Source organism: Hyaena hyaena, unplaced genomic scaffold (genome assembly GCF_003009895.1).
Source record: "Hyaena hyaena isolate Hyena2069 unplaced genomic scaffold, ASM300989v1 scaffold_514, whole genome shotgun sequence".
Classification (NCBI taxonomy): Eukaryota; Metazoa; Chordata; class Mammalia; order Carnivora; family Hyaenidae; genus Hyaena; species Hyaena hyaena.
Window position 1 is genome coordinate 678,541 of NW_024081146.1, and position 14,127 is coordinate 692,667.

General features: G+C 50.8%; 1 protein-coding gene across 3 annotated transcripts in view; it reads left to right on the forward strand.

Annotated features, from left to right (window-relative positions):
• LOC120247355 (general transcription factor II-I repeat domain-containing protein 2B) overlaps nt 1-11,769 on the forward strand; it is a 58,245-nt gene extending 46,476 nt beyond the window's left edge. For 2 of the 3 annotated variants that reach the window (XM_039255216.1, XM_039255217.1), the window contains exons 13-16: nt 4,387-4,470; nt 6,761-6,944; nt 7,915-7,943; nt 9,950-11,769. In XM_039255216.1, the coding sequence (XP_039111147.1) occupies nt 4,387-4,470; nt 6,761-6,944; nt 7,915-7,943; nt 9,950-11,553 (1,901 nt within the window). In that variant the 3' untranslated portion in view covers nt 11,554-11,769. The remainder of the gene's footprint in view (nt 1-4,386; nt 4,471-6,760; nt 6,945-7,914; nt 7,944-9,949) is intronic. The other variant, XM_039255218.1, reaches the window with a different exon arrangement.
• The last annotated feature ends 2,358 nt before the right edge of the window (nt 11,770-14,127 follow it).

Consider the following 14,127-nt stretch of genomic DNA (forward strand, 5'->3'; position numbering starts at 1 on the left):
AAGGACCCTAGGTGAGTCGGAATGGCCTACTTTTGGGGTAGGATGGCCCTGGGAGGGAACCTTAGATGTCTCCATGGTCTGCCGCCTCAGGTGCCCAGAGATTACCCTGATTGGTTCCCGTACATCGACTCCTGGTTAGAGATTGCCCAGACCCTCCCCCCTTGGGTGCGATTTACCTGCAATGAACAGGGACAGGCTAGGGTACAGAGGTCCCGACCTCCGCAAACTCCCGCCAGTGACCAGGGGAGGAACCAATTTTGCCCCTGCCACATGCTCCCCGAGACCATCAGCACCTGACCTCCCCACCTCCCCCCGCCACCCCCAGCTTCCCATACTCTGCCACCTTCGGCCTCCCCGCCACCTCCGGACTCGACAGATCCTCTCTCCCCTGGACCAGCGGCCAGACCGTGCTCGCGGCCAGACCGTGCTCGCGGCCAGGCGCAGGTGCTCTCCAGGTCCTGGTACGAGAGACTGGTGCGCTGGCTGGGACGCCGGAACGAGGGAAACCTGAGAGCCTTGATGTAAATGGAACCTTCCAGCCTGGCCTCTCGGTGACCTATCACCAGCCTTTTCTCCACTACTGATCTCCTCAACTGGAAACCTAACACACCATCGTGTTTTGAAAAACCGCAGGCAGTGATAGACCTGATGGAGTCCCTCTTCAGACCCACCGACCAACTCGAGAGGACTGCCAGCAGCTGCTCCGCACCTCAGCACTGAAGAGACGGAGCTCGGCAGCACCCTGAGGAACGCGCGCCAGCCGGGGGGGTCCGATCCTGGCACCCGGGCTAGAACCGCCGCACCTGAAGAACATCCCACGTGGGACTTTACTGCAGAAGGACAAGCCCACATCCGCCAGTACCAAGAGGCTCTCCTGCGGGGGATCCGAGCAGGGGCAAGAAGCCCATGAACATGACCAGGAGGCCCTCAATCAGCCAGCAGCAAGGGGAATCCCCCGGGGGATGTTAGGAGCCACTCGAGGCTTACCGCGTTTACACCCCATTTGGCCCCGAGGCGCAAGAAAGCCAGCAGACGGTAAACACCTCTTTCGCGGCCCAAGCTGCCCCAGATCTCAGAAGGAAGCTCCAGAAACTTGAGGGTTTTGGTGGAATGAACATCACGCAGTAGACCGAAGTTGCTAACAAGGTCTATACAATCAGGAAGGACTCTCCCGAGAGGGAAGCCAAAAAAAAGATGAGGTAAAAGGTCAGCCTCCTCGCTGCTGCTTTAAAGGAAAAGGACTATGGAAGGATGGAGAAGGTCCCACCACCAAATGGGGGGAAGCCCAGGACCTCCTTAGCAAGGGATCGGTGTGCCTACTTTAAGGAGAAATGACCCCCCCCCCCTCCGGCAGAGACCCCCTCCACCAAAATGTACTAAAGAAGAAATTAAATGGGCTGAAATCAAGAGGGCTACCCAGACCAAGGAAGGATGGTGGAAACTGCTAGATGGGTGCATCTTTGTCCCAGCGGCCTTCAGAGGGCATCTAGTCGGCAAATTCCATCAACTCCCCCATCTAGGAAAAGCTGCATTAGAGACCCCCCTCCCACACACACACACAAAGCAGTACTGCGTCAGCCAGCGGCCAGCGTTACGTTGAGCAGTAAGTGAATGAATGGTGTGTGACTTGCGGCAGGAATAACACCCGCTCGGTGCCGTGACCCCGGCCAGGTGTCCAAAGGGTAGGAGCTACCCCCTCTGAAGACCTAGAAGTAGACTTTACAGATGTCCGGCCAAGTCGAGGATTCAGCTACCTCCTGGAATAGTCTGTACACACTCTGGATGGGCTAAAGCTTTCCCTGCCAGGACAGAATGGAGCCGGAGGTAGCTGAGGTCCTCCTAAAAGAGATGGTCCCCTGGATCAGCCTGCGGCCACCATCCCCAGTAATAATGGACCTGCATTCATGGTGGACCTGATACAAACCGTAACCAACCCCCTCAACATCACTCGGAAGTGTCACGCTGCTTACCGGCCCCAAAGCTCAGGGAAAGTAGAGCGAATGAATCGCACCCTCAGGGAAACCTTAGCCAAATTCTGTCAGGAAACAGACCTCCCAGGGCCAGACCTGTGGCCCCTGGCCCTCCTGCGTGTCCGTTGCACACCCGGAACTCCAGGTTTCTCCCCCTCTGAACTAATATATGGGAGGCTCCCAGGGAACCTACACCAAGTAGGGGCTAAGGGAATGAGAGCAACTTCAAGCGTTAGGGGCCACTCTAAATAAGTTACAACAATACACCTAAGAGAGGGCCCAGTCTCTTCAGGATCCCCTGTATGCCCTTTCTCACCAGGGGACTCCGTCTGGGTCAAAGATTGGAAGAAAGGGCCTCTCAAACCACAGTGGATTGGGCCTCATACCATTATTCTGACCACCCCTACTGCCCTCGAGGTCACCAATATCATCCCCTAGGTTCACCACTCCAGAGTCCAGAGGGCCAATCTTGAGGAGCCCCAAAACTTTGGAAGACTGACCCAAGTCCAAGGAACCTGCTCAAAGTGACCTTTTGGAGAGTCCTAGGTTCTTAGGATCTTCAGCCCTGCTCCAGTCCCGGGAGCTGGCTGGTCTACACACGGCAGAAGCTTGAGGAATCACCATTCCGATAAGAGAGACTGTCCTTACATACGCTTTGCCATCGGGTTGGCAGAGGTACCCCAGAAAGCTGGGGAAATGGCGAGAAGTTCCTGTTTGCACTCACCTTCGTCTTATGAATAGGATGTTCTGTTGGTATTGATTGCCTGTAATCTGGGCCCCATTTGTAAGAGCAGGGCACCTTCAGTGGAAGAATCTAGGGAGTTTAAAAGCTTAAATGTGGTGTAACCTCTTTTGGTCTGTTGGGTTGCCTGCCAGTAAGGTTGCTAATGCCATTTGGGGGAAGTATCTGTACTGATGTATGTGCCTCCCACTTCAAGAAAGAGATTGTGCTTAGATTAACCTTCAGCCTTAAGGTTCAGGCTAAACGAGCAATGTTGCTACCTGTACTCCTAGGGGCAGAAATAGCCACGGGGATAGGCCTGGCATAGGAGGCATAGGCTCTTCTGTGGGACCAACAAGGAGCTGACTCCCTAGTGTCCCGCAGAGCCCAGTAAGTTCCCTGGCGGGAACCTCTTCCCTCCCCAGAGAAAGGGCACCTGCATCTTCTTCAGGGACTTCCTAAACCAGTCAGGAACAGTCACCAGCAGGGGCGCCTGGGGGGCTCAGTCGGTTGAGTGACCCACTTCAGCTCAGGTCATGATCTCATAGTTTGTGGGTTCGAGCCTCACGTAAGGCTCTGTGCTGAACAGTTGCTTGGAGCCTGGAGCCTGCTTCAGATTCTGTGTTTCCTTCTCTCTCTGCCCTTCCCCCCTACTCACACTCTGTCTCACTCTCTCTCAAAAATAAATGTAAAAAACTTAAAAAAAAAAAAAAAAGTCACAAGCAAAGTCCGGGAACTAAGGGAAAGAACCAGTCCATAATAAAGCGATGCCCTCTGATACAGACTAGATATGTTTAAAGGGGCATCAAAGGGGGGAATGAAAGGAAAAAAATCTGGTATAAGAAACACCTGTCCCTGATTAATGACGAATGTGGAAGTAACAGGCTATAAATTGTTCCCTCTGCTGATGATTGGGGTTCAGACCTCTGGAGAATGATCTCCTCTGAGCCCACCACTGTAAAATAAACCTTCTGCCTTCAAAGATCTCCGAGTACCGCTTGGTTCTTCCACTGGTGAAGATTCTGTAAAAATATCAGACACCGTTAATCAGATATATTTCTTCTCACAGCCATGCCCTGGAATTACCTGGAAAAATACCCCTCAGGGCAGGCAACTCCAAGCACCAGCTCCTGTTAAATTGGAATTGGCCACAGAGGTGAAATATATCTGCCACTTGTCAAGCAGTCTCTTCTGAATATGTATGTGTAAGATATATCTAGAGAGATGCAAAGAAATCTAATAACCCAGTTTCTCCAAGGAAGGAAACAGACCCGAGAGAGGGATGAGAAAGAGATGTTTCATTGTACATTATTCTAGGTCTTAAGAACTTTGAACCACTTAATTTCTAATCCTAGTACATCTTCCTTTCACTTGTCATATTGCATTGGCTAGGATTGCTAATGTTGAAGAGCAGAGGTGAAAAGTGGACATCCTTGTCTTGCATGATGTTGAAAATATTCCCTAAGATAGTATGGAGTATGTTTACGTGAGTTATAGTTTGGGAAATTCTGTCAACTATAGTGGCTTTCGTTTACACGTTTCCAAAATGCTTAATTATTTATAAAACCTAACTGAATGATGAGCCAGGCAAAGTGCTTTTTTAACGTGCCATCAGGGACTTCCTCCAGCAGCTCTCTTGGGGGCAGATAAATACATCAGTAACCCTAGTTTGTTTGATTGTCTAATTATTTTTAGATAATGAGAAGGAACGATTATCCAGCATTGAAAAGATAAAACAACTCAGAGAACAAGTCAACGACCTCTTTAGTCGAAAATTTGGTAAGTTTTTATATTGTTACATGTCCAAAATGTATATATTTGAAGTATTTTGTTTTGTTTTTATTTCTGAGAGAGAGACAGCGCGAGCAGGGAAGGGTTAGAGGGGGAGACACAGAATCCGAAGCAGGCTCCAGGCTCTGAGCTAGCTGTCAGCACAGAGCCCAAAGAGGGGCTCGAACCCATGAACTGTGAGATCATGACCTGAACCGATGTTGGATGCTTAACCGACTGAACCACCCAGACACCCCCAAGTATTTATTTTTAACTGAATACTTTATCCAAGAAATTGATCTTTTTGGGGACACCTGGCTGGCTCAGTCATAAGAGCATATGACTTTTTTTATTATTTTAATTATAGTTTATTGTCAAGTTGGTTTCCGTATAACACCCAGTGCTCATCCCAACAAGTGCCCTCCTCCATGCCCATCACCCCTTTTCCCTCCCCACCCCCATCAGCCCTCAGTTTGTTCTCTGTATTTAAGAGTCTCTTATGGTTTGCCTCCCTCTCCCCAACTGTTTTTCCCCATCCTCCCCGCCCATGGTCCTCTGCTTAAGTTTCCCAAGATCTACTTATGAATGAAAACATATGGTATCTGTCTTTCTCTGCCTTATTTCGCTCAGCATAACACCCTCGAGTTCCATCCACGTTGCTACACATGGCCAGATTTCGTTCTTTCTCATTGCCGTGGAGTATTCCATTGTATAGATAAACCACATCTTCTTGATCCATTCATCAGTTGATGGACACTTAGGCTGTTTCCATGTTTTGGCTATTGTTGAGAGTGCTGCTATGAACATTGGGGTACATGTGCTCCTATGCCTCAGCACTCCTGTATCCCTTGGGTAAATTCCTGGCAGTGCTATTGCTGGGTCACAGGGGAGTTCTATTGTTAACTTTCTGAGGCCCCTCCACACTGTTTTCCAGAGGGGCTGCACCAGCTTACATTCCCACCAACAGTGTAGGAGGGTGCCCGTTTCTCCACATCCTCACCAGCATCTAGAGTCTCCTGATTTGTTCATTTTAGCCACTCTGACTGGCGTGAGGTGGTATCTCAGTGTGGTTGTGATTTGTATTTCCCTGATGAGTGACATTGAGCATTGTTTCATGTGAGTGCATGTGACTCTTGATCTCCGGGTCATGAGTTCAAGCCCCACATTGGGTGTACAGATTACTAAAAAGTTTTTTTTAATTAAAATATCTTATTAATGTTTATATTTGAGAGAGAGACAGTGTGAGCAGGGGGGTGGCAGAGAGCGAGGGAGACACAGAATCTGAAACGGGCTCCACTCTCTGAGCCGTCAGCACAGAGCCCCACATGGGGCTCGAACTCCCAAACGACAAGGTCATGACCTGAGCCAAAGTTGGACACTTAACCAACTGAAACACCCAGGCTTCCCAATATTTTTTAAAAAAGAAACTCTTCTTTCTGTGAAGGATTTAGGATCAAGATTAATGTGTATTTTCCCTGAAGAGCTTTTACATGGACACACTAGTTACAATAGTAATAGCTATTTTTGATTTACTTTGTTCTTCCCATGGCTGATCATTGCTTTTAGCACTCACCTGTGATAAATCACTTAACCTTCACAAAACCCTTTCTTCAGCTAGATGCTACAATCATGTCTCTTTAACAGAGAGAGAAACTGAATCTGTTTTACTGCCCATTGCCAATTTCAAAGTAAGATTTTTTAAATTTTTTAATGTTTATTTATTTTTTTTAAATGTTTTTTATTTATTTCTAGGAGAGAGAGAGAGAGACAGCGCGAGCAGGGGAGGGTCAGAGAGAGAGGGAATCACAGACTGAAACAGGCTCCAGGCTCTGAGCTGGCAGACAGCACAGAGCCCGACGCGGGGCTCGAACCCACGAACCGCGAGATCATGACCTAAGCGAAAGTCGGACGCTCAACCGACTAAGCCACCCAGGCGCCCCTTAATGTTTATTTTTGAGAGCGAGCACGTGAGAGCACGTGAGAGCAAGCAGGAGAGGGTCAGTCAGAGAGAGAGGGAGGCACAGAATCCAAAACAGGCTCCAGGCTCCGAGCTGTCAGCACAGAGCCCGACACAGGGCTTGAACTATGAGATCATGACCTGAGCCAAAGTCGGACGCTTAACCGACTGAGCACCCCCAGGTGCCCCTCAAAGTCAGTAAGATGATTCATGAAGTAGTAATGGCTAATCACCCTTGTTGACACTTGATGGGAAGGATTTTAACCTCTTGGCCCTAAACCCATGGTTTGGGCAAAAGTAAGTGACACACTTAAGTGGCCTTTGTTGTCTGTCTCCTCCCAGGGGAAGCAATTGGGGTGGATTTCCCTGTGAAAGTTCCCTACCGGAAAATCACGTTCAACCCCGGCTGCGTGGTCATTGACGGCATGCCCCCGGGGGTGGTCTTCAAGGCCCCTGGTTACCTAGAAATCAGCTCCATGAGAAGGATCTTGGATGCTGCAGAATTTATCAAATTCACAGTCATTAGGTGAGCACTCCCTGCTTGGTCATGACAATGAATGTGCCGGTCGCCCCATGTGCAAGGGGGGATTTTTTTTTAATAGTTTATTGTCAAGTTGGTTTCCATATAACACCCAGTGCTCCTCCCCACAAGTGCCCTCCTCCATGCCCATCACCTCTCTTCCCCTCTCCCTCACTCCCATCAATCCTCAGTTCTCAGTATTTAAGAGTCTCTTATGGTTTGCCTCCCTCCCTCTCTTTTTGTGACCGTTTTTCCCCTTCCCCTCCCCCATGGTCCTCTGTTAAGTTTCCCAAGATCCACTTATGAGTGAAAATATATGATATCTGTCCCTCTCTGCCTGACTTATTTCGCTCAGCATGACACCCTCGAGTTCCATCCATGTTGCTACACATGGCCAGATTTCATGGTTTCTCATTGCCATGTAATATTCCATGGTATAGATAAACCACCTCTTCTTGATCCGTTCATCAGCTGATGGACATTTAGGCTCTTTCCATGCTTTGGCTATTGTTGAAGGTGCCCCTATGAACATTGGGGTACATGTGCCCCTATGCATCAGCACTCCTGTATCCCTTGGGTAAATTCCTAGCAGTGCTATCACTGGGTCACAGGGGAGTTCTATTGTTAACTTTCTGAGGCCCCTCCACACTGTTTTCCAGAGGGGCTGCACCAGTTTACATTCCCACCAACAGTGTAGGAGGGTGATGGGGGGCATTTTATTTTTTCGCCCGAGGAGGTGGGCAGTGGGTGTCTGAAGCCAGGTTTTTGCGCGGAGCTGCCTCTCCCACTTCTGTTCTGTTCCTCGGAGTCGTGTGTGCATGTCCCCGTTTCTCGGTGACGGCGGGCAGCCTCCGCTCTATCTCCCACGGCACCTAGCGGAGTGTTGACACCCGCCAAAGTCCATCAGCTAGCACAGCATGGACAAGAGAGGACAAATGACCTGTGTTGCATTCACCACGTCTCTCTCTCTCTTCAGACCGCTTCCGGGCCTGGAGCTCAGCAACGGTGAGTACCCGGCCGGCCAGGGGGGCACTCCAGCGCCCCCCATGCGGTGCGCGTGTCTCGCGGGCACTCCTTGCTGCTGGAGCCTTAGAGCAAAGCAGGCATTCTCTAGGTGCAGTTCCTTTTTCCTGCTGGTCATAAAGTCCTTTAATCCTGCTGCTCAGCCAGGCGTTTCTTTTCCCTTGATGGCTGGATGCAGCCCGAGGGCGCGCCCTCGTTTGGGAGCCCTTTACTGCAGGATCCGGTGGCTTCATACTGGACCAGCCCCTTGGGGCGCCTGGGTGGCTCAGTCGGTTGAGTGTCCGACTTCGGCTCAGGTCATGGTTTCACGGTTCGTGGGTTCGAGCCCCATGTCAGGCTCTGTGCTGACAGCTAGCTCAGAGCCTGGAGCCTGTTTCGGATTCTGTGCCTCCCTCTCTCTCTGATCCTCCCCTGCTCATGCTGTCTCTATCTCTCTGTCAAAAATAAAAAAATAAAAAAAAAAAACATACTGGACCAGCCCCTCCGGGGCGGTAAACAGCCCCGCCCCTGAGGCTCCCCCACCCAGATCTCCCTAAGGTTCGGTTCGGAGCCACAAGGGTTGCCGCCGGCACAGACGGGCGCCCGGGACACCCTCAGTCTGTGTGAGCAGTGCCCCACCACCGCGCCCCTTGGAGTCCTGAAGGGTGACTGCAGCGGGCGGAGAGCTGTCCACAGGGCTCCGAGTCACAAGGGAGCCTCCTCATTTACAGTTTGAAAAAAACTAAAATATTCTTGAAAAAATGCCCGACTGTTATTCCTAAACTTCACTTGTTGCTACATGAATTTTTTTTTTTTTTTGGTACATTGTAGCTTAAAATAGTTCACGTGCCGTAAAATCCACTTGTGTGAAGTGCGCACACATCAGTAATTTTTAGTAAATTTAGAGTTGTGCAATGTCACCACAATCTAATATTAGGATGTTGCTGTCACCTCCTCCAAAACATTCCTCCTACCCCCGTCCCGTCATTTCCCCTTTCCGCCCCCAGCCCCACGCAGCTACCGACCTCACTTTCTTTCTGTCTCTGCCTTCATTTTCTGAAAGTGAATTTTTAGGCCTGTGTTTTCTCCCAAGTAGAGCCCACCTGCTTCGTGGCCAGATCTCTTTAAATTCCAAACGAGTAAGTTCTGTGGGGCCCCATGACCATGGTCCTTTGTGATTCTGTGACCATGAGGCCTTTGTGACTCACAGCAGGTAAATCACACGCCTTCGGTGGTCGTCCACTTCCCTGTTATTCCAAAATTCTCTGGAGACCCGGAAGAAAAAATCTGCATTAAAATGCAAACTTACACATACTGCCAGATCACTTTCGCTTAAACCACATGTGGCAAACCTAGGTCCTTGCTGAACCTCATTCAAGAGGCCTTTTGTCTGGCACATATACCTTTTTTTTATGTTTATTTAAGAGAAAAAGTGTGTAAGCAGGGGAGGGTCAGATAGGGCGGGAGACACAGAATCTAAAACAGGCTCCAAGCTGTCAGCACAGAGCCCGATGCGGGGCTCGAACCCACAAACCATGAGATCATGACCTGAGCCAAAGTCAGATTTTACCGACTGAGCCACCCAGGTGCCCCTGGCTCATAGACCTTTTAAAAATGGGAATAAGAGGCCAACATTGAAAAGCCACGGACTTTTGCAAAAAAAGAAAAGAAAACAGAAAGCCACTTTATCACCAGCCTATCTCTGGGGATTGAGGGGCACCTGACTGGTTCAGTGGGTAGAGCATGTGAGTTCGAGCCCCACCTGTGGTGTAGTTTATTTTTTTTTTTTAAAAAAAGCCGATTTCTAAGTTCTGTTTAGGAATCTGAATAGCTGGCTATCACAGGCCATGTTCTCTCCAGCAGCAGTTTGCTGGACCTGAGGGTCTGCCCATTCCCCTCTGCCCATCCCCCAGCCACTTTAAGCCTGACAGTCATCATTGCGCTTTCACTATCATTTTTTGTAAAGAGAAAATGTGAACTATTTCTTGTTTCCATGTCTCTATCAAAAGTGGGAAAGAGAAAGATAGACCAGGAGGGCCGTGTATTTCAAGAAAAGTGGGAGAGAGCATATTTCTTCGTGGAAGTACAGAACATTCCTACGTGTTTAATATGCAAACAGAGCATGTCCGTGTCCAAAGAATACAACCTCCGGCGCCACTATCAGACGAACCACAGTAAGCACTACGACCAGTACACCGAGAAGATGCGGGACGAGAAGCTCCATGAGCTGAAGAAGGGACTCCGGAAGTACCTCCTGGGGTCCTCAGAAATCGCTGGTCCCGAGCAGAAACAGGTGTTTGCGAACGCGAGTCCCAGCGAAAATGCTGCCGTGCAGCCCGTAGAAGATGTGGCTGGGAAGTTATGGGAGAAGCTACGGGAAAAAATCAAGTCATTCGTGGCTTATTCCCTCGCCATCGATGAGATCACGGATATAAACAACACCACCCAGCTGGCCATATTCATCCGGGGCGTGGATGAGAATTTTGACGTGTCGGAAGAGCTCTTGGACACGGTGCCCATGACCGGTACAAAATCCGGCAACGAGATCTTTCTGCGTGTTGAGAAAAGTCTTAAGAAGTTTCACATTGACTGGTCGAAACTGGTAAGCGTGGCCTCGACCGGCACGCCTGCGATGGTAGACGTGAATGACGGGCTGGTCACGAAACTCAAGTCCAAGGTGGCAGCGGTTTGCAAGGACTCGGACCTGAAGTCCGTGCGCTGCATCCTCCATCCAGAATCCCTTTGTGCGCAAAAGCTGAAGATGGAGCACGTCATGAGCGTGGTGGTGAACTCCGTGAACTGGATCTGCTCTCGTGGCCTGAACCACAGTGAGTTCACAACACTGCTGTATGAGCTGGACAGCCAGTACGGCAGCCTGCTCTACTACACCGAGATTAAGTGGCTCAGCCGCGGGCTGGTGCTCAAGAGGTTTTTTGAGTCGCTGGAAGAAATCGATTCCTTCATGTCGTCCAGAGGAAAGCCCCTGCCTCAGCTGAGCTCTCAGGACTGGATCCGAGACTTGGCTTTCTTGGTCGATATGACCATGCATCTGAACACCTTGAACATGTCCCTGCAGGGCCACTCACAGGTCGTTACGCAGATGTATGACTTGATCCGGGCGTTCCTGGCCAAGCTGTGCCTTTGGGAAACTCACCTGGCGAGGAATAACCTGGCCCACTTCCCCACACTGAAGTCAGTTTCCAGAAATGAAAGCGATGGCCTGAACTACATTCCCAAGATCGTGGAACTAAAGACGGAATTCCAGAGAAGGTTGTCTGACTTCAAGCTCTACGAAAGCGAACTGACCCTGTTCAGCTCTCCTTTCTCGGTGAAGATCGAGACCGTGCATGAAGCGCTCCAGATGGAGGTCATTGACCTGCAGTGCAACACGGTGCTCAAGACTAAATTCGACAAGGTGGGGGTTCCGGAGTTCTGCAAGTGCCTGTGGAGCAGCTACCCCAAGTACGGCGTCCACTGCGCCAAGATCCTGTCCATGTTCGGGAGCACCTACATCTGCGAACAGCTCTTCTCCATTATGAAACTGAGCAAAACCAGATACTGCTCCCAGCTGAAGGGCTCACAGTGGGACTCCGTGCTGCACATCACCACATGACTTCCACCGCGTCCCCAGCCACCCCCCATGGAGTGCCGGCCCAAAAGCCCCCGGCCCGGGAGATAGCGAGAGGAGAAAGGAGTTCTGCAAGACTGCCGCTTTCTGGATTTTTTCCCCCCACTTTGACTTGGAAACAGGACGTGTGGTATCCCCACCTGTTTGTATGGCATTTTATGCTTCCTCCATAGTCCAGTAAAAGTCCAGACTTTTCTTAGATCTCTGGCCGTCCCCTTTCCTTATGCCTGGCAGGTTTCCCTCGTTCGTCGACCGGCCCGACCTGCGTTGGCATTGAGGCTGGCACGCTGAAGGCTAAATCAGAGAAACAGGTATATTTCGGGTGGGGCGGGGGATGGAGAGGATTTATGCACACGCACATCTATCTCCTCCCTTGTTACCTGGTGCCCTTGTGATCTAGCATGTTTGCAAGCTTGGGGACAGTCCGTTGGAGACACATTCACATACCCCTGTGTGACCTGTCTCTGCCTCCATGCCAGACCACAAAGGTAGGACTTAACAATGGAAAACCCCAGAAAATAACACGGGCTTTCAAAAGCCAAGGAAGCTAGGCTTGGAAGTTGTTTTTTGTTTGTTTTTTGTACCCTTTATTTGGAGGGGCACCTGGCTGGCTCAGTCATTAGAGCACCCGACTCTTGATCTCCAGGTGGTGAGTTCAAGCCTCCTATTGGGAGGTTGGGTCTGGCTAGCTCAAAGCCTCCCTTCCTGGGGCGGGGAAGGGATGGGCTGGTTTACAGCAGAGTCAGAGGGGACCTGCCCCCGGGGTACCTGTCCTGTTAACACCAAGTTAACACCCTGTGGACCCTGCAGGCAGAGATCGGCCCCCCCAATGTAAGGAGCAGCAGCTAGGGGTCAGAGTGATTAAACGGCCTACCAAGGCAGCACAGCAGAGAAGTCGTCTGGACTCAAACCAGGTCTGTATGACTCCAAAGTCCATGCTGTTCCGTGACAGGTGGCTATCCTGTGCGGCTTCCTGGTGGGCAGCCCAGCAGGTGCTGCCGAGGGGCTGGCGGGGGTCAGCCTGGGCTGCCTCCTGTGACTGGACCAGCCGTGGGCTGTTCTGTGTTGAGTCAACTCTTCTGGACCCCCGCTTCCTCTTTTTTTTTTTTTTTTTTTAAACTTCCTAAAGGTTTGTTTATTTTGAGAGAGAGCATGCACAAGTGGAGGAGGGGCAGAGAGAGAGGAAGAGAGAGAATGCCAAGCAGGCTTCACACTGTCAGTACTGAGCCTGAGGGCGGGCTCAAACCTACAACCTGTGAGATCATGACCTGAGCTGAAACCAAGAGTCAGACGCTTAACCAACTTAGCCCCCCAAGTGCCCCCCACCCCCCAGCTTCCGTCTTTACCCTGCAGGTGTGTTAGGACCACAGTGGCCCAGCACTGCCGATCATGCGGCTGAGCCAAGCCTGGGAGAATTGACTGAATGAGCAGGTGGTATTCTGGGGCTGTGGTGATGGGGTGTCTGCAAATGAGAGCACCAAGGAGTGGGGTGGTGGTCGGGCCCAGCCCAGGAGCTGGGGCTGGATTTGGTGACCCCTGTCAGGTCCTAGGGGCCAAGGGAACACTGCTCCTGTCCTCAGGCCCTGTCTTCCCAGCCCAGGTGGGCTACACACACTGGTCACCCCTCCAACCCAGGCAGGTGGCTCGGAGCTCTGCAAGCAAGGCCCCATGTCACCTCCCTCCTCTGGGCATTCATTGGCCATGCTCCCCTCCCCGAGGCCTGAGCCACAGGTCAGGAGCACTGTGGGGTCAGGACAGTGTAATGGACCCAGTAGGGCTTTGGAATCAGAAAGAAGAGCCTGGCTCTGGCTCCCAGTGCTGCCACCCCCTTGCCGTGTTACCCTAAAACATTGCCTACATTTTCTGAGGCTTGGTTTCCTTGTCCATAAAGTACCTGCGTGACAGGTTGTTCTCAAAACCGGAAACCACGTACTCCTGGCCAAGAAAATTGGCTACACGGGGCACCTGGGTGGTTCAGAAAATTAAGCATGTGACTCCTGGTTTTGGCGCAGGTCATGACCTCACATCGTTTTGTGGGTATGAATCTGGCACTGGGCTCTTCACTGACAGGGTGGAGCCTGCTTGGGATTCTCTCTCCCTCTCTCTGTCTGCCCCCCGCCCCCAACTCAGGCTCTGGGCTCTCTCTCAAAATAAAAGTTAAAAAAGTATATACTGGCTGCACACACATCAGATCCAGACAACTACAGGAGCATCTGCCCCCTGCGCTCTGTTGCCTCCTCCGTGGACAGCAGAGGCCCACAGACAGGCCCCATTGACCTCAGGCTCACACCCCACTGGGGCCTACACATCAGCACAGGACAGTGGGGCCATCATGAGGCCACACCTCCAGGGGACCAGAAATACAGAAAAACATGGGGGAAACGTTTGATCAGGACTTTGGCTAAGAAACATTGAAACTAAAAATAATGAAAATCTTTTATCTTACACAGTTTTTTAAAGTTATAATTGCAACTGAACAAAGGGGTTGGGGTTGCCGGTTAATTCTCTCACAGCTTTGTAGGCTAGTCCTTGATGAGCTGGACTTTTTTCCAGCAAAGC